Genomic DNA, 20,965 nt, shown 5'->3' on the forward strand with positions numbered 1-20,965 from the left:
ACATGACCAAAAGTATGTGGACACCTGCTCGTCGAACATCTCATTCCAAAATCATGGGCATTAATATGGAGTTGGACCCCTCTTTGCTGCTATAACAGCCTCCACTCTTCTGGGAAGGCTTTCCACTAGACGTTGGAACATTGCTGCTGGGACTTGCTTCCAATCAGCCACAAGAGCATTAGTGAGGTTGGGCACTGATGTTGGGCGACTAGGCCTGGCTCACAGTCGGCGTTCCTATTCATCCCAAAGGTGTTCGATGGGGTTGAGGTCAGGGCTCTGTGCAGGCCAGTGAAGTTCTTCCACACCGATCTCGACAAACCATTTCTGTATGGACCTCGCTTTGTGCACGGGGGCATTGTCATGCTGAACATTCAAATCAGAAGGGGACGGATTCATACTCTGGGTCCTGCATTATTCAAGTGCAATCAAATGTACATTATCTTCTAGGGCATGTCTTCACATGCCGTACTGTGAAATGTTGAAGTATACAGGAAGTTGGTCCTCTACTCCAAAGGCATTACAGCTACTGAGAACCATGAAGTTCTCCTCCTGGGAATACCTGGCCACGTTCAGTAGGCAAATGTTGTGGAACGTTGCAGATAGAAATGTCATGAATAGAGCTGACATGACCCCTTACTTGACATGTCATTGAGGCATGTTTGTTCTACATAACACATTTCTATATGAACGTTCCACAATGTTGTTCCCTGCTGAACATACCGCTCGTCTAATACTACGCAACAGACTTATCTGTTCACACCAGCAAGAGGCAGTCTTTAAGCATGGAAAGAAAATGAGGAATAAGTCACTTATGATATTATCATAGGCATAAACAAAAGCTTTCCAATGAGAATACAAACATTGAACCGTCAAGATACAGTAGTTAAGGCTTCCTATTTATCAGAGGTGTATATCTAGTACAAATATATGGCACGTACTTGGTCCAACAATGTCCTTAGTGTGTCTATTGCTTTTCAAGATTTCAATATATGAAAATTGGTCATTGGGCCCACCTGTTGATGTGAAGTATCTATTCACAGGAGAATAGGACAAATACAAAAGTGTCAACAAGGCATGCACTGTATTTGACAGAAGAAGCCTTGCATTGTTATACATTTCTATTTTAAATATACACACTGTGCGTACTGCGTTCAAAGATTATAAAGTATGCAATGCCCAATGTACCATAAACTCTTAAGTACCTAAAAGAAGAAAAGGGATATTTGTTCTATGCATCATCTCTCTCTTGGTCTTCTCTGTCGTCTTTGACGATCCCTTCATCGATGCTCTCCAGCCTCAGTCTCTGACCGTCCAGGTAACGGGGCCTCTGTGCCCCCCTCGCCACAGCAGCAAACAACACCCCAGATAGGGGTGCGTCCTCGCCAAAGAGGGTGAGCTTAGCGTCGCTTTCGATGGCCCTGGCCAGGCAGGAGGCGAAGGTGTCCAGAGATTTGTGTATCTCTACTTGGACCTGGACAGTAGAAGGGATGGTGGTGCTCTCTGCAGCTGAGAGGAAAAGGAACAGGAATTGAGTTTTTGGATTGTCCTTGCATTAAATAGTTATAGCACTATTACAATGAATGGTGATGAAGACCTGATGCGAATTTGCTCCAATAAATATTGAACACATGTTTACACAAGTCTGTTTACTCAAATGCCTAAGTGGGACATATGTACTAGTGATGGGAAGTTTAAGTATTTTAACTGGCTCAAATATTTTCAACTCGTTCAGTCAAAATAACTAATCTATTGACTCATTTCATTAATTTCATTCAGTAATGCCCAGAGCATGCAGGACCCCTTACCGGCGACCTACAATTTTGAAAAAAATCATGATTCTACAAGCCCTCTCGTTCAACATAGGGGCCTTATTGGAGCAGTCATTTGTGACTTAGGGTGTTTTCACACTTGGTCGCCTTCAGTCAATTCTTGTGAACTCAGTGTGGTTCGCTTAATTTTTTGTGCCGTGTTAACAGTCCAAAGGAACTCAGACCCCTCAAAACCGAACTGAGACCATCTCAAGAGGTGGTCTGAGTTCGGTTCGCTTGAATTCCGCGGTCAGGTTCCCTTTTTTAGGACAATGCGAACGCAAAGTTCCCCAGGTTCACTTGTCATTATTCCTGCACCACACACTAGACTACTGCCATAAACCCTCACATTGGTGCCACAAAGAGAAGATGATGTGCAGGTTCGCAGAAAGAAATGTGTGCTGTTTTTGGATATTGATTAGCGATTGTCAAGGACGCACAGAAAATCCAAAATGTGTGGAGTTTAGAGTTTAGATTATTTGTTTGCAATATGTGATCTATAGGCTAAGTATAGTATGTGTATCATTTTCTCAAATCAAACACATTGACTTGACTGTGTGAAACCTCCCGTCTTCCCTAGATCTTACTGCTTTGTCTGAAGCCCCCTCCCATAGCACTTTCATCTCCAAGTGAGAACGGACAGGTACCTTTGGAATGCTGCTGCTCGTCTTCAAAGGTGACCGAGCTCCGCCTCTTCACGGCCACGCTTCCAATGTGGGAGGAGCCATCTGTGGAGAAGTTGTCCAGCAGCATCACGTCTGTACCTGCATGGGGAAGGGGGAGGGGAGGGATTCATGACCTTCAGTATTTTGTAGTGCAGTATTTCAGTAGAGATTAAGGAACCGAAAGATGCATAGCAGACAGACACTTGAAAATTGATCCTATTGTACTTACAATGTGTGTCTTCTCTAAACGAATCCGAAAGACTCAAAATAGTATTAATCAGGTAACTCAGTTGGTAGAGCATGGCGCTTGCAATGCCAGGGTTGTGGGTTCGATTCCCACGGGGGACCAGTATGAGAAAAAAAAAGTATGAAAATAATAAGAGCGTCTCGATAAGAGCGTCTGCTAAATGTCAAAAAATGTAAATGTTAAAAAAAGTGTGTGAATGCCTGTGATGACTCCTGTTGAGTCTGCACCAATGAGGAGCATCACACACATGACAGATGATTACACATGATAATACAGTACACACCCTACGATCTACCCTCTGCCAAGACACAAAGCAGGAATCTGGGCTGATCAGAACACAGCTGAGGGATGATGATGATACAACAGAGACAACCAGGCTAAACAGTATTTATCAGCAATAAAGCCCTATGGGGGCAGTTTCAACATGTTTTAAAAGGTACTGGAAGACCAGGGGCGTATTCATTACGCCTGATTCTGTTGCAAAACGTTTATTCAACGGAAGCAAACGAAACAGGGAGGGACCCCGTTTGCTTCCGTTTGGTTCTTAAAATGGTAAACAGTTTCTGCAATGAATATGCCCCAGCTATATCTGTACTGTTCAGTACATTCAGACACTGTATTTCGACTAGGACATAAAGGCCTTGTTTGAATCGTCTTATGCCAGCTTCCTGTGTGCACCACTCACATGAGTCCTGAGTGAAACTGAAGCCGGTGTCTCCAGTGCTGCTGCCGGGGGCCAGGAGCTGCCCTCCTCCCACCAACATGGCCGTCAGGTGAGGGGACATGCCCAGGTCTGCAGGAAGAAACAACAGCAGGGTCAAATATCCAATGCCATACAACTAGGGCTGTCCCTAACCAATTTTGGAACAAACAGCTGACAGAAGACGGGACGGCCGGCCGGCCATTCATGAGTCCCTTTCTGCAGTAACATGGACTCTTAACAACATGATGAAACAAGCAAGGAGTCTTCGGTTGCCTAGGCAATGCCCCTTCCCGCAGCAGCACACATAGAAATAGAATGAATAGAACGACATGGACCCACTAACCCTGGCAATTTACTGCTAGTTTACACTCGCAATGGCTGCCTGGTATTGTGATGCAATAATTTCCATGGTAATGTAGAATGTTAATTCAATATATGTTAAGTTGAATCAACAAATCACAGCACATATTGATGGGTACACTTCCTGCTTTACTCCTATCGGTACACTCGCAATAGCAGCCTGTCCACCCATTAGAATGGGGATGCCCGTTCTATTCATTCTATGGCAGCACATGCAGTCAGGAGTGGAGGAGGAGAAAATGTGCATATAAAAAAAAAAGTAAGCCATTTACTGCTAACCTACAAAGCATTACATGGGCTTGCTCCTACCCATCTCTCCGATTTGGTCCTGCCGTACATATCTACACGTACGCTTGGTCACAAGACGCAGGCCTCCTTATTGTCCCTAGAATTTCTAAGCAAACAGCTGGAGGCAGGGCTTTCTCCTACAGAGCTCCATTTTATGGAATGGTCTGCCTATCCATGTGAGACGCAGACTCAGTCTCAACGTTTAAGCCTTTACTGAAGACTCATCTCTTCAGTAGGTCCTATGATTGAGTGTAGTCTGGCCCAGGGGTGCGAAGGTGAACGGAAAGGCACTGGAGCGACAAACCGCCCTTGTTGTCTCTGCCTGGCCGGTTCCCGTCTCTCCATTAGGATTCTCTGCCTCTGACCCGATTACGGAGGCTGAGTCACTGGCTTACTGGTGCTTTCCATGCCGTCCCTAGGAGGGTGTGCATCACTTGAGTGGGTTGAGTCACTGACGGGATCTTCCTGTCCGGTTTGTCGCTCCCTCGGGCTCGTGCAATGGAGGAGATCTTCGTGGGCTATGCTCAGCCTTGTCTCAGGGTAGTAGATTAGTGGTCTGTTGATATCCCTCTGGTGGTGTGGGGGCTGTGCTTTGGCAAAGTGGGTGGGGTTATATCCTGCCTGGTTGGCCCTGTCCGGGGGTATCGTCGGACGGGGCCACAGTGTCTCCCGACCCCCCCCGTCTCAGCCTCCAGTATCTATTGGCAATAGTCTATGTGCCGGGGGGCTAGGGTCAGTCTGTTATATCTGGTGTTATTCTCCTGTCTTATCCGGTGTCCTGTGTGAATTTAAGTATGCTCCCTCTAATTCTCCCATCCTGGAGGACCTGAGCCCTAGGACCATGCCTCAGGACTTCCTGGCCTGATGACTCCCTGCTGTCCCCAGTCCACCTGGTCGTGCTGCTGCTCCAGTTTAAACTCTTCTGCCTGCGGCTATGGAACCCTGACCTGTTCATCGGACGTGCTACCTTGTCCCAGACCTGCTGTTTTCAACTCTCTCTCTCTACCGCACCTTCTATTTCAACCTCTAAATGCCCGGCTATGAAAAGCCAAGTGACATTTACTCCTGATGTACTGACCTATTGCAACCTCTACAACCACTGTGATTATTATTTGACCAAACGTTCATAGATGACCAGCAGGAACATCTTGGAGAAAAATCTGGCCTTAATGGCCATGTACTGTTATAATCTCCACCCGGCATAGCCAGAAGGGGACTGGCCACCCCTCAGAGCCTGGTTCCTCTCTAGGCTTCTTCCTAGGTTTCTGCCTTTCTAGGGAATATTTCCTAGCCACCGTGCTTCTACATCTGCATTGCTTGCTGTTTGGGGTTTTAGGCTGGGTTTCTGTATAGCACTTTGTGACATCTGTTGATGTAAAAAGGGCTTTATAAATAAAATTTGATTGATTGATTCGAACGGTTATTGCAGTGACCGCAGTCATTTCCAAAATTGAATGACCGTCACAGCCCTGCATACAATACAACACAACGTAACAGTCAACTTAACTCTTAACACAACAGCAAGGTCAGCCATACAACACAACAAAGAACACAACAGAACAATATTTTATGTTGCACCAGTAAGGTTGTGCTGGTTTTCAGCACACAAAGCCAGTTCAAACCTCATCCATCCTCAGCCTCAATCTAACAGCACCACCACCCTCCCCCTGCTCACCTGTGATGCGGTTGGAGATACTGAAGAGGCGTGACGTGCGGTGGCGTGTGGCGAACGACTCCACGCGGTAGTAGCGATCACCGAAGCACATGCCCAGCAGTTCCTTGCGCACAGTCTTGTTCCACAGGCCGTAGATGAGCGGGTGGCAGATGGCGCTGCAGAAGGACAGCCAGGCCACCAGGGTCTCCAGGCCCTGGGACACGCTGCCCTGGCCCCACAGGGCCTCCGTACACACCACCCCCACGTAGGGTCCCCAGGTCACCAGGAAGGTCCCGATCACCACCATAATGGTGACGAAGGCCTTGCACTGGCTCCCGGCGTACACTAAACTCCGCCGGCTTCCGTTGGACGACGTGGACGTAGATGAGTTTTTACGCTGGTCGTTCCTCTGAGCGCCCGATGACGTTTCTTCTGAAGACGCCACCACCGTCGTCCCACAATGCACCTTGCGGGCCTTGAGGCGTGCCACGCGGAAGATTACGCCGTAGCAGGCCAACATGGCGAGCAGCGGCGGCAGGCTGCACCAGGTGACCCAGAAGGCAGTATAGGCAGGGGTGCGGTGCCAGGCCGCCACGCATGTCCACTTGAAGCGGTCGAACTCGAAGGAGGACCAGCCGAAGAGGGGTGGCAGGCAGCCCACCAGGGAGTGCAGCCACACATAGGCGATGGCCACCACCGCCCGGTTGCCTGTGATCTTCATCGGGTAGATCATGGGGTAAAGTACCGCATAGTACCTGTGGGCACAATGATAATGTCAATCCATACATTCTATCAGTGTAAAAAATATCCAAAAAGGATTGCACACAATATGATAGATCGTGAGGCAATTAAAAAAAATAGGAGTTAGGGAATCCTACATACATTTTTATGTGCAAGGAAATTCCACCCAGAAAGTATGTCCCTGGGATGAGCACCATAACAACCAACCAGCCAGGAAGTGACAGAGGTTTATAGGCTACAGTCAGAGCCTCCGTGTGTGGCAAATGTTAGGAGATGCTCAATGGAAGATGGAATTTGAATGATGGAATTAAAAGTTAAAGGAGAAAGATAGGCTACAACGACCAAGAGCCAACAGGTAGGCTGCTACTTTATATTCTGAATGGAGTTGTTAGGATGAGAACGCGCATGACTGCAGCCTCAATTAGCCTATCTAGCTAATATTAACTAGCTTCTCCTGGTTTGATGCAGTCAAGACCGGTACTACGTATTGGATGCTAAATAACCTACACTGAACAAAAATATAAACGCAACATGCAACAATTTCATGACTAGGAATACAAATACGCATCTGTTGGTCACATATCCCTTAAAAAGAAGGTAAGGGCGTGGATCAGAAAACCAGTCAGTATATGGTGTGACCACCATTTGCCTCATGCAGCGCGACATCTCCTTCGCATAGAGTTGATCAGGCTGTTGATTGTGGCCTGTGGAATGTTGTCCCAATCCTCTTCAATGGCTGTACGAAGTTGCTGGATATTGGCGGGCAATGGAACACGCTGTCGTACAAATCGATCCAGAGCATCCCAAACTTGCTCAATGGGTGACATGTCTGGCGAGTATGCAGGCCACAAGAACTGGGACATTTTCAGTTTCCAGGAATTGTGTACAGATCCTTACGACATGGGGCAGTGCATTATGCTGAAACATGGGGTGATGGCGGCAGATGAATGGCACGACAATGGGCCTCTGGATCTCGTCACTGTATCTCTGTGCATTCAAATTGCCATAGATAAAATGCTAATTGTGTTCGTTGTCCGTAGTTTATGCCTGCCCATACCATAACCCCACCGCCACCATGGGGCACTCTGTTCACAACGTTGACATCAGCAAACCGCTGGCCCACACGACGCCATACACGTGGTCTGCGGTTGTGAGGCCAGTTGGACATACTGCCAAATTCTCTAAAATGACGGAGGTGGTCTATGGTAGAGAAATGAACATTCAATTCTCTGGCAACAGCTCTGGTGGTCATTCCTGCAGTCAGCATGCCAATTGCACGCGCTCTCAAAACTTGAGACATCTGTGGCATTGTGTTGTGTGACAAAACTGCACATTTTAGAGTGGCCTTTTATTGTCCCCAGCACAAGGAGCACCTGTGTAATGATCATGCTGTTTAATCAGCTTCTTGATATGCCACACCTGTCAGGTGGATGGATTATTTTGACAAAGGAGAAATGTTCACTAACAGGGATGTCAATACATTTGTGGTCCTCTGTAGCTCAATTGGTAGAGCATGGCGCTTGTAACGCCAGGGTAGTGGGTTCGATCCCCGGGACCACCCATACGTAAAAATGTATGCACACATGACTGTAAGTCGCTTTGGATAAAAGCGTCTGCTAAATGGCATATTATTATTAAATGGCATATTATATTATATTATATATATTATTATTATTATATTATTAGTGCACAAAATCTGAGAGAAATAAGCTTTTTGTGCGTATGTAAAATTTCTGGGACCTTTTATTTCAGCTCATGAAACATGGGACCAACACTTTACATGTTGCGTTTATATTTTTGTTCAGTGTAGATATGGCAGCTATTAGTCTACTATAGTGTGAGTCAGCTTGTTGGATGGTTGCTGTCTCTCCCTCCTTTCCGTCTCACTCGCTGACAGTACAGCCCCTCCCACGCCTGCTAGAGCAGCACCTCTCCCTCCTCTCACGCTTTATCTGCTGCTTCCCTCACTTGATTCGGATCGGGCCAGGTCTGGATCTGATCAGATATATATGGAACAGGTCTAGTTGTCCTCGGGTCTCTTCGGAACAGGTTACTATATTTAAACAATGTATTTATGCATATCGGCTCCGGGTGGGAATGCCCCAGGTTCATTTTGGAACGGGTCCAACTTTTTGAACCTGTGAAGACCTCTAGCACAACATTCCCTACATACATACTGTACCTAGCAAGCAGCCATCCTAGTGTAGGGGTATTATCACTGACCTGTCGATAGCGATGGCCCCCAAGGTGAGCATGCTGGCCGAGCTGATGAGCAGGTAGATCAGGGCGGTAAAATTGCACCACACCACGCCGAACACCCACTCCCGCCGCGCCGAACTCACCGCCACAAAAGGCAACACCAGCACTGACAGCAGCAGGTTGGACAGGGTCAGGCTGAACACAAACTTGTTGCTGGGTGTGAGGAGGTAGGGCCTGCGGTACAGGGTGGCCACGATGAGGAAGTTGCCCAGGCAGGCCAGGAGGGCGATGGTGACGATGAACACTGACTCCAGCACCACTGGGCCCCCGCCAGCGTCCCACGCAGCCGTGGCGTTCCCCGCAGTGGAGACATTCCCGCTGAAATTCATGGTGAGAGGCTAGGCCGCCGGAGGAGACAGGGCATACCGGGGGACTAGAGGGAGGAAAGAGGGAGGGGACAGTATAGGGTTAGAATGGACTGCACACAACCACAGGCTTGGAGTTAAGGTTAGTTGGAGTTAGGGTTGAAGCCTCGACCCAAGGTCAGTTTTGCATTTTCTCCTCTAATGGTTAGGTTAGGACACACACAAACACACTCTCTCCCCCTCGCTCTCATTGTTTAGCTAGTGTGTATGCTATGCACATTGTATATGTATAGGGAAGAAGAGAAGCCGGATTGTTTTCAGCTTAGTGAACTAGAGAGAGACTGACTGGAGTGGTATGTTGCCATTTAAGCATGTTAGGTCATTTGTCAATCTAATTACACAAATGTGCCCAACGCAGCAGTACAAAATACTGTAGTCTAGTTTGATTTCTGTTTGGATGCTTCAAGTTTCAAAGTTTTATTGTCACATGCACAGGATACAGCAGGTGTAAAACAGTACAATGAAATGCTTAGCCTGATGACTCACACTAAATTCTTCCGCTGCTCTGTCGTTCGCTACATACTTTAGTCTGAGACTGCCATCATTGAAGTCATTTGTGGTGACGAAGGGCATTGTACAATTGTGCAAAACAAAGTCATCAGCGATTGGATTGTCTCTAACCAATCAGAGTACCAATGAAACATTTTCAAACCGCCACTTTACCCATGCCTGTTCTGGCTCAGGCCCAACCCATCGGATTCTGGACCAATCAGATGGCCCAGAATGTGTTTACATTCGGTGAAGGGTTGTGCAGGTACTCAGATCCAGACTTATCGCAGAGAAGAAAGTAATGTCCGTGGACATGATGTAGCATTTGGCCAGAGAAAGGAGTCTGGGTAGCCAGGCAATGAAATGCTTACTTGCGAGCTCTTCCCAACAGTGCAGTAATAATATATACTAATAATAATAATATAATAATATATATATATATTTATTTATTTTACGCGAGAATGCAGTTATATTTACATTTAAGTCATTTAGCAGACGCTCTTATCCAGAGCGACTTACAAATTGCCACATTCAACTTAGGATAGCCAGTGGGACAACCACCACTGGGGGAGGGGGGTGTAGAAGGATTACTGTTAGACTATTCCAGGTATTCCTTAAAGAGGTAGGGTTTCAAGTGTCTCCGGAAGGTGGTCAGTGACTCCGCTGTCCTGGCGTCGTGGGGGAAACTCTTGTGTCAGTGTCATTACCATTATTAGAATATGCAGGGGTAATGGAGTGATTGAGGTCGGTATGTACATGTAAACAGGGGTCAAAAGTGACTGGTAGCAGGATAAATATGAATGATAATAATAATCAATATTGAAGCAGCATGTGGTGAGTGGATGTGTGCATGGTGATGTGTGTGTGTGTGTGTGTTTTTTGGATGGCTAGGATCTCACCCCCAGTGATGCTATCAGGCCCTGGTTTCTTACATTAATGGGATAATATATGGCATGGCAACACAGCCTGACAGCAAAGACAACAAGATAAGAATTTGATCCCCTGAGTCCAGACCAGAGATCCAGACTTGCGCAGCTAGAATTAAGAACAAACTTCCACAACCTGTAGAATGGATGAAACTGTTTTGCTTCATTCCGCGACCTACAAATAATACCTAGTTATCAAATCAAGTTGTATTTGTCACATGCTACGTAGACTAACAGTGAAATGCTTACTTACGCGTCCTTTTCCGACAATGCAGAGTTAAAGATAAATATTTTTAAATAGAAATAGTGACACGAGGAATAAATACATAATGAATAACAATAACGAGTAAAAAAAATAACATCGCTATATACAGGGAATGCCAGTAGTAGTAGATGTAGTTAGATGTATAGCTAACTGTATTGCGCTTTTACTCTGTCTGAGTTCTTAATAAATTACTTTTGTAAGTGTTGCATTAGCTAGGCTTACAATTTACAGAGTAAGCTACTGCCTACTAATGGACTAAAGGAGCCTAACGTTACTCCTTATAGTCCAAGGACCTTACATGTTCTGTTTAGAGGCCAATTGGATCTGGTAGCCAAATACTCCATCTAAACATGAATCGACTCAATTGCGGTACAGTTCTAGAAACATAAAGCCCTCCACTTTCATATCACATCAAAATAATTTCACAAATGCTAATTACACACTTAACCGGTTATAACACAGTTGCAGCGGACAGTGTTTTTCAGTGACAATACGTTTGTAGCGTCCGTCTTCCATTTACACACAGGTGTTCGGAGACACAAGATAGCTAATGAACACAGGTAGTTGATTCTGTAACATGGAAATATGGCCGTGTGGGAACCCTAATCCTATTAAAGGTGAGTAGTAATTTAACCTTTTGTTTTTTGAAAATTATTTCTCGCTGATATACAGTACGTTCCTTTTGTTTCCAAAACCGTACGGAGCGTCGAGGCTCTGAACTAAACTCCCCTGCACCGAAGATACTATCACAGATCAAACAATGAGCCAGATGTTTCACCGGATGTATAAATCTAAAGAATTAATAAATCTGAAACATCCGGTTGGCGATTCCACTCACCACCAAATATGGTGATGAGAGGAAGCCCAGTGGCTGGCAGTGGGAGAAAATGCAGCGAGATGGATTTTGGCCGACATTCTGCTCATTTTACATTTTAGTCATTTAGCAGACGCTCTTATCCAGAGAGAGAGTGCATACATTTTTCATACTGGCCCCCCGTGGGAAACGAACACACAACCCTGGCGTTGCAAGCGTCATGCTCTACCAACTGAGTAGATGATCATCAATAATATAATAATAACATGCCATTTAGCAGACGCCTTTATCCAAAGCGACTTACAGTCATGCGTGCATACATTTTTGTGTATGGGTGGTCGCGGGGATCGAACCCACTACCTTGGCGTTACAAGCTCAGTGCTCTACCAGCTGAGCTACAGAGGACCACGTTTGATTTCAATACAGTTGTCTGGTCCCAAAAATAGAATATGTTACGAACAGAGTGGCTTACGTTTTGTAAACTTTACCATTTGCCAAAGTAAAATAAAAAATAAAAAATGCGTGTTAGGAGTGCAAGGGCGAATCAAGTTACTGCACATGTGCACCTCAGAGTAGGCGTTCCCTAACGAAAATATGCAAATACAAGCTAGGCCCCCCTTTAGCTCAGTTGGTAGAGCATGGCGCTTGCAACGCCAGGGTTGTGGGTTCGATTCCCACGGGGGGCCAGTATGAAAATGTATGCACTCACTAACTGTAAGTCGCTCTGGATAAGAGCGTCTGCTAAATGACTAAAATGTAAAACGCACCAATAGGATCTCGCTAGCTCGTGCTTGGCCCTTCCCACCTCTTTGCTTGTTCTGCCCACTGATTAATTTGCCATCATTGGAAACGACAGGCTATGGTCCATCTTTGGTTAGTTATAAATCTCTTTGATACTATCGGCAATAGGCACTAAAGATAGTTAGCGTCTATGAATGGGATAGCTACAGCCAAGTTATTTACTGTCAACAAAACTCTGATAAACAGCTCAGAAGGTCACCCATTCACAAGACTAAACCCAAAACTTTCCAGATGTACTACTTTAACTACAATTTTTGTCAAGAAAGGGTCGGTCAGTTGTTTTTGTAGTTTGTAGAATAATTGTTTATACAGACAGTACTGGGGGAGGGATTAACGCAGACAAAAAACGAGTTTCGCATGATTGACACAGACACCGTTCACTCACTGTCACAAATGACAACATACATACGCCAATTAGAGGTGCTTCAATAACCTATAAAGGCCTAGCTAACTCCTTACATAATTTCTGATATTCAAAGGCTTTTAATACCGTCGTCCCCCTGTGACCCTGTTTGTAGCTAGCTTCTGCTAACTAGCTAGCTAAAACTTTCTCATTGTCCGCGCATACTCCCCCACCTCCACTACTATTCTCTTCTCACCTCTAGAACCGCGTTGAGGACCGTCATCTCCTACGAACTGGCAACGAAAGTTGTGTGTTCCTTGGCACTACAACTTTAATTCAACGTAGAAATAGTTGAATCCTCGAATTTTCCCCATTTCATAGTTATCCTTTCGCTACAAAATCCGGTCTTGCAGTTCCCGGTTTCAATGGCGTCCTCCACTAGCCTCCACTGACTGAACTCAGTCTTCTCTGTCCTTGCTGGCGGGTCCCCCTTCTCAGCCTGTGGGTGGTCTGTGATGGGTGTTACTTTAGTTAGTTCCTTTGTAGCTAGTTTATATGCAAGACAGTTGCATTTGCTTTCACGTTCAACAATGCTACAAATAGCCTACGTTGTCGAGTAAAACAAGAAGTTTGTTGCTGTAATAAAAAAAAAGGCTAACTAGCGCAATTGGCTATGTCTACACATTTGGTTAATTTCGTAATCGTTCTAAATATTGCACACAAAAAACTATTGTAATGTATACACTGAGTGTAAAAAAACATTAAGGACACCTGCTCTTTCCATAACAGACTGACCAGGTGAAAGCTATTGATGTCAATCCACTTAAATCAGTGTAGATCAGTGGTCATCAACCTTTTATGAGTAAAGATCACTTTTGCAGTCAAAAAGCAAGCCGAGATCTACCGCTCAGATTGTTTTAAACATGACAAAAATGTAACTAACCTAATAAAAACAGATCTGTAGGAATTACATTTCTGCAGTAAGCAGGCCTAATACGTTATCACAGCATATTGGCTACAGTGCATTCGGAAAGTATTCTGAACCCTTGACTTTTTCCACAATGTGTTACTTTACAGCCTTATGCTAAAATGGATTAAATTGTTTTTTCCCCATCAATCTACACACAATACCTCATAATGACACAGCAAAAACCGTTTAGAAATTTTTGCACATTTATTAAAAATAAAAAACGGAAATATCAAATTTACATAAGTATTCAGACCGTTTACTCAGTACTATGTTGAAGCACCTTTGGTAGCGATTGAAGCCTCGACTCTTGGGTATGATGCTACCAGCTTGGCACACCTGTATTTGGGGAGTTTCTCCCAGAATTCTCTGCAGATCCTCTCAAGCTCTGTCAGGCTGAATGGGGAGCGTAGCTGTACAGCTATTTTCAGGTCTCTCCAGAGACAAACTCCAAGCGGGCTGTCATGTGCCTTTTACTGAGGAGTGGCTTCTGTCTGGCCACTCTACCATAAAGGCCTGATTGGTGGACTGCTGCAGAGATGGTTGTCCTTCTGGAAGGTTCTCCCATCGCCACAGCGGAACTCTGGAGCTCTGTCAGAGTGACCATCGGGTTCTTAGTCACCTCCCTGACCAAGGCCTTTCTCTCCCGAGTCTTGGTGGTTTCAAACTTCTTCCATTTAAGAATGATGGAGGCCACTGTGTTCTTGGGGACCTTCAATGCTGCAGACATTTTTTGGTAACCTTCCCCAGATCTGTGCCTCGACACAATCCTGTCTCGTAGCTCTGACATGCACTGTCGACTGTGGGACCTTATATAGACAGGTGTGTGCCTTTCCAAATCATGTCCAATCAATTGAATTTACCACAAGTGGACTCCAATCAAGTTTTAGAAACATCTCAAGGACGATCAATGGAAACAGGATGCACCTGAGCTCAATTTCGAGTCTCATAGCAAAGGGTCTGAATACTTATGTAAATAAGTTATTTCAGATTTTTATTTTTAATAAATGTGCAAAAATGTTTTTCGCTTTGTCATTTTGGGGTATTGTGTGTAGATTGATCAGGAAAAATAAATAATGTAATCCATTGTAGAATAAGGCTGTAATGTAACAACATTTTGAAAAAGTAAAGGGTTCTAAATACTTTTAAAATGCAGTGCATTTTTTGGGATTGACATACAGAACTTTGTTACAAAGAAAACAGGACAGGTTGTACAATTGAATGGTTTTGATATAATTATTTATTCGAGGAAATTCTGACATTGATAAAGATGTAGTATATTTAATTCAACTGCTAATAATATTTGGTAAATTTCATATTCACAAATGCAAATGGTCTAATTCATAACCTAACTTTTCACATTAATTTAAACAATATGGCAGTACTTTAACTATAATGAAAAACAAAAAGGCAATTAAAACTTGTTGTATTATTAATGAATATGTTTTGTTTGTTTAGGATTCCTGGCAATATAAATAGTTTGTATGTATGCTTGTTTGCATGTGACTATTCCTCTTTTGTTTGTTGATATTTGTTTATTAATAAAAAATAAATACATAATAATAATAATATATATATATATATATATATATACAGTACCAGTCAAAAGTTTGGACACACCTACAGTGAGGGAAAAAAGTATTTGATCGCCTGCTGATTTTGTACGTTTGCCCACTGACAAAGAAATGATCAGTCTATAATTTTAATGGTAGGTTTATTTGAACAGTGAGAGACAGAATAACAACAACAAAATCCAGAAAAACTCATGTCAAAAATGTTATAAATTGATTTGCATTTTAATGAGGAAAATAAGTATTTAATCCCTCTGCAAAACATTACTTAGTACTTGGTGGCAAAACCCTTGTTGGCAATCACAGAGGTCAGACGTTTCTTGTAGTTGGCCACTAGGTTTGCACACATCTCAGGAGGGATTTTGTCCCACTCCTCTTTGCAGATCTTCTCCAAGTCATTAAGGTTTCGAGGCTGACGTTTGGCAACTCGAACCTTCAGCTCCCTCCACATATTTTCTATGGGATTAAGGTCTGGAGACTGTCTAGGCCACTTCTTGAGCCACTCCTTTGTTGCCTTGGCCGTGTGTTTTGGGTCATTGTCATGCTGGAATACCCATCCATGACCCATATTTAATCCCTGGCTGAGGGAAGGAGGTTCTCACCCAAGATTTGACGGTACATGGCCCCGTCCATCGTCCCTTTGATGCGGTGAAGTTGTCCTGTCCCCTTAGCAGAAAAACACCCCCAAAGCATAATATTTCCACCTCCATGTTTGACGGTGGGAATGGTGTTCTTGGGGTCATAGGCAGTCCTCCTCTTCCTCCAAACATGGCGAGTTGAGTTGATGCCAAAGAGCTCGATTTTGGTCTCATCTGACCACAACACTTTCACCCAGTTCTCCTCTGAATCATTCAGATGTTCATTGGCAAACTTCAGACAGCCCTGTATATGTGCTTTCTTAAGCAGGGGGACCTTGCGGGCGCTGCAGGATTTCAGTCCTTCACGACATAGTGTGTTACCAATTGTTTTCTTGGTGACTATGGTCCCAGCTGCCTTGAGATCATTGACAAGATCCTCCCGTGTAGTTCTGGGCTGATTCCTCACCGTTCTCATGATCATTGCAACTCCACGAGGTGAGATCTTGCATGGAGCCCCAGGTCGAGGGAGATTGACAGTTCTTTTGTGTTTCTTCCATTTGCGAATAATTGCACCAACTGTTGTCACCTTCTCACCAAGCTGCTTGGCGATGGTCTTGTAGCCCATTCCAGCCTTGTGTAGGTCTACAATCTTGTCCCTGACATCCTTGGAGAGCTCTTTGGTCTTGGCCATGGTGGAGAGTTTGGAATCTGATTGATTGATTGCTTCTGTGGACAGGTGTCTTTTATACAGGTAACAAACAAACTCCCTTTAAGAGTGTGCTCCTAATCTCAGCTCGTTACCTGTATAAAAGACACCTGGGAGCCAGAAATCTTCTGATTGAGAGGGGGTCAAATACTTATTTCCCTCATTAAAATGCAAATCAATTTATAACATTTTTGACATGCGTTTTCTGGATTTTGTTGTTGTTACTCTGTCTCTCACTGTTCAAATAAACCTACCATTAAAATTATAGACTGATCATTTCTTTGTCAGTGGGCAAACGTACAAAATCAGCAGGGGATCAAAAAAGTTTTTCCCTCACTGTACTCATTCAAGGGTTTTTCTATATTTTTACTATTTTCTACATTGAAAAATAATAGTGACGACATCAAAACTATGAAATAACACATTTGGAATTATGTAGTAACCAAAAAAGTGTTATACAAATCAAAATATATTTTATATTTGAGATTCTTCAAATAGCCACCCGTTGTCTTGATGACTGCTTTGCACACTCTTGGCATTCTCATCTGGAATGCTTTTCCAACAGTTTTGAAGGAGTTCCCATATATGCTGAGCACTTGTTGGCTGCTTGTCCTTCACTCTGCCATCCGACTCATCCCAAACCATCTTAATTGGGTTGAGGTCGGGGGATTGTGGAGGCCAGGTCATCTGATGCAGCACTCCATCACTCTCATTCTTGGTAAAATAGCCCTTACACAGCCTGGAGGTGTGTTGGGTCATTGTCCTGTTGAAAAACAAATGATAGTCCCACTAAGCACAAACCAGATGGGATGGCGTATCGCTGCAGAATGCTGTGGTAGCCATGCTGGTTAAGTGTGCCTTGAATTCTAAATAAATCACAGACAGTGTCACCAGCAAAGCACCCCCACACCCTAACACCTCCTCCTCCATGCTTTACGGTGGGAAATACACATGTGGAGATCATCCGTTCACCCACACCGCGTCTCACAAAGACACAGCGGTTGGAACCAAAAATCTCAAATTTGGACTCCAGACCAAAGGACACATTTCCACCAGTCTAATGTCCATTGCTCGTGTTTCTTTGCCCAAGCAAGTCTCTTCTTCTTATTGGTGTCCTTTAGTAGTGGTTTCTTTGCAGCAATTCGACCATGAAGGCCTGATTCACACAGTCTCATCTGAACAGTTGATGTTTAGATGTGTCTGTTACTTGAACTCTGTGATGCATTTATTTGGGTGCAATTCTGAGGCTGGTAACTCTTATGAATGTATCCTCCGCAGCAGAGGTAACTCTGGGTCTTCCATTCCTGTGGCGTTCCTCATGAGAGCCAGTTTCATCATAGCGCTTAATGTTTTTTTCCGACTGCACAAAGTTCTTGACATTTTCCGTATTGACTGAGCTTTATGTCTTAAAGTAATGATGGACTGTCGTTTCCCTTTGCTTATTTGAGCTGTTCTTGCCATAATATGTACTTGGTCTTTTACCAAATAGGGCTATCTTCTGTATACCCCCCTACCTTGTCACAACACAACTGATTGGATCAAACGCATTAAGAAATAAATAAATTCCACAAATTCACTTTTAAGAAGGCACCCCTGTTAATTTAAATGCATTCCAGGTGACTACCTCATGAAGATGGTTGAAAGAATGCCAAGAGTGTGCAAAGCTGTCATCAAGGCAAAGGGTGGCTATTACACTTTTTTGGTTACTACATGATTCCATATGTGTTATTTCATAGTTTTGATATCTTCACTATTATTCTACAATGTAGAAAATAGTAAAAATAAAGAAAAACCCTTGAATGAGTAGGTGTGTTCTAAAACTTTTGACCGGTAGGACCAGGGCAACAGCAGTGACAATGAGTACAGTCAGGGGGCTTCGGGTGATCTCTTTGTGGGAAAAGTCACGCTCGCAGGACCAGAGAAGGACTGGACTATTACCTACAGACTAATGGAACTGACATTGTGTTCAAACTTGACACTGGAGCGCAGGTCAACATAATTCCAGAGACTGAATTGTTATGGTTACAGGTAAAAGCAGTGGTGAACACAAAACAAAGGATAAGAAAGCTTATAGTGGTGAAGCAATTGCCACTTCAGGGATATAAACATTGGTGCTCGAGGTCGATGATATATCTCACAAGGTTCCTTTTGACCTGGTAAAGGGAGAAAAAACACCTATCACTGGTTAAAGTAATGTAACTTAATGGGTCTAGTGAAACGGGTTCATACAGTGAATGGTGAAATGACTAATGTTAAGGATGCATATGCAGATGTTTATCAGGGAATAGGAAAACTCAAGGTGCAGCACAAAATCGAGTTAGAGTAGCCAAATAGATCAGTGATCCATGCACCTAGAAAGGTACCATTATCACTAAGATAAGCTAAAAGCAGTGCTACTGAGGCTAGAGTCCTTAGATATGCTAGACAATGTAGAAGAGCCTACTGAATTGGTCCCCTCACTAGTAATACAGTAGTTGATAAGAAAGACTGCTCGCTCAGACGGTATGGATCCAAAAGAGCTAAACAAGTATGTGAAAAGGGAACACTTTCAGCTGCCTACCAGAGGGGAGTTATTCAGGGACATAGCAGGGGCTAAATACTTCTTAAAGCTAGACACCTCCTCAGGGTTTGGGCAGATCAGTCTACAGTCATGGTCAAAGGTTTTGAGAATGACACAAGTATTGGTCTTCACAAAGTTTGCTGCTTCAGTGTTTTTAGATATTTTTGTCAGATGTTACTATGGTATACTGAAGTATAATTACAAGCATTCCATAAGTGTCAAAGGCTTTTATTGACAATTACATTAAGTTTATGCAAAGAGTCAATATTTACAGTGTTGACCCTTCTTTTTCAAGACCTCTGCAATCCGCCCTGGCATGCTGTCAATTAACTTCTGGGCCACATCCTGACTGATGGCAGCCCATTCTTGCATAATCAATGCTTGGAGTTTGTCAGAATTTGTGGGTTTTTGTTTGTCCACCCACCTCTTGAGGATTGACCACAAGTTCTCAATGGGATTAAGGTCTGGGGAGTTTCCTGGCCATGGACCCAAAATGTCTATGTTTTGTTCCCCGAGCCACTTAGTTATCACTTTTGCCTTATGGCAAGGTGCTCCATCATGCTGGAAAAGGCATTGTTCATCACCAAACTGTTCTTGGATGGTTGGGAGAAGTTGCTCTCGGAGGATGTGTTGGTACCATTCTTTATTCATGGTTGTGTTCTTAGGCAAAATTGTGAGTGAGCCCACTCCCTTGGCTGAGAAGCAACCCCACACATGAATGGTCTCAGGATGCTTTACTGTTGGCATGACACAGGACTGATGGTAGCGCTCACCTTGTCTTCTCCGGACAAGCTTTTTTCCGGATTCCCCAAACAATCGGAAAGGGGATTCATCAGAGAAAATGACTTTTCCCCAGTACTCAGCAATCCAATCCCTGTACCTTTTGCAGAATATCAGTCTGTCCCTGATGTATTTCCTGGAGAGAAGTGGCTTCCTCGCTGCCCTTCTTGACACCAGGCCATCCTCCAAAAGTCTTTGCCTCACTGTGCGTGCAAATGCACTCACACCTGCCTGCTGCCATTCCTGAGCAAGCTCTGCACTGGTGGTGCCCCGATCCCGCAGCTGAATCAACTTTAGGAGACAGTCCTGGCGCTTGCTGGACTTTCTTGGGAGCCCTGAAGCCTTCTTCACAACAATTGAACCTCTCTCCTTGAAGTTCTTGATGATCCGATAAATGGTTGATTCAGGTGCAATCTTACTAGCAGCAATATCCTTGCCTGTGAAGCCCATTTTGTGCACAGCAATGATGACGGCATGTGTTTCCTTGCAGGTAACCATGGTTAACAGAGGAAGAACAATGATTTCAAGCACCACCCTCCTTTTAAAGCTTCCAGTCTGTTATTCTAACTCAATCAGCATGACAGAGTGATCTCCAGCCTTGTCCTCGTCAACACTCTCACCTGTGTTAACGAGAAAATCACTGACATGATGTCAGCTGGTCCTTTTGTGGCAGGGCTGAAATGCAGTGGAAATGTTTTTTGGGGATTAAGTTCATTTTCATGGCAAAGAGTGACTTGCAATTCATCTGATCACTCTTCATAACATTCTGGAGTATATGCAAATTGCCATCATAAAAACTGAGGCAGCAGACTTTGTGAAAATTAATATTTGTGTCATTCTCAAAACTTTTCACCACGACTGTAGACAAGGAGAGTACAAGGCCTTGTACTTTCAATACTCCTTTTGGTAGGTACTCATTTAAAAGGCTCCCGTTTGGTCTCACTTCAGCACCAGAAGTCTTTCATTGGACAGTCCAACAGATATTTGAGTGTGCCAGGCACCAAAGTGTACATTGATGATGTGCTAATATGGGGTCAGACTCTTGAAGAGCACAACACAAGGTTGAAAGCAGCAC

The 20,965-nt window shown here is 44.1% G+C and overlaps 1 protein-coding gene and 1 non-coding gene across 2 annotated transcripts; one reads left to right on the forward strand and one right to left on the reverse strand.

Moving 5' to 3' along the window:
* Positions 1-294: 294 nt before the first annotated feature.
* Positions 295-13,286, reverse strand: gpr161a (G protein-coupled receptor 161a). Its single transcript, XM_041868098.2, has 6 exons — positions 12,985-13,286; positions 8,690-9,098; positions 5,747-6,480; positions 3,406-3,513; positions 2,456-2,572; positions 295-1,506 (listed from the first exon to the last, which is right to left on the reverse strand). Exons 2-6 carry the CDS (start codon positions 9,052-9,054, stop codon positions 1,229-1,231), a joined length of 1,602 nt encoding a protein of 533 aa, XP_041724032.2. The 5' UTR covers positions 9,055-9,098; positions 12,985-13,286; the 3' UTR covers positions 295-1,228.
* trnaa-ugc lies at positions 12,196-12,270 on the forward strand. Its single transcript has one exon. It is a non-coding gene; the product is annotated as a tRNA-Ala (tRNA).
* Positions 13,287-20,965: the final 7,679 nt, after the last annotated feature.

This window comes from Coregonus clupeaformis, chromosome 4 (assembly GCF_020615455.1).
Source record: "Coregonus clupeaformis isolate EN_2021a chromosome 4, ASM2061545v1, whole genome shotgun sequence".
NCBI classification, from domain to species: Eukaryota; Metazoa; Chordata; class Actinopteri; order Salmoniformes; family Salmonidae; genus Coregonus; species Coregonus clupeaformis.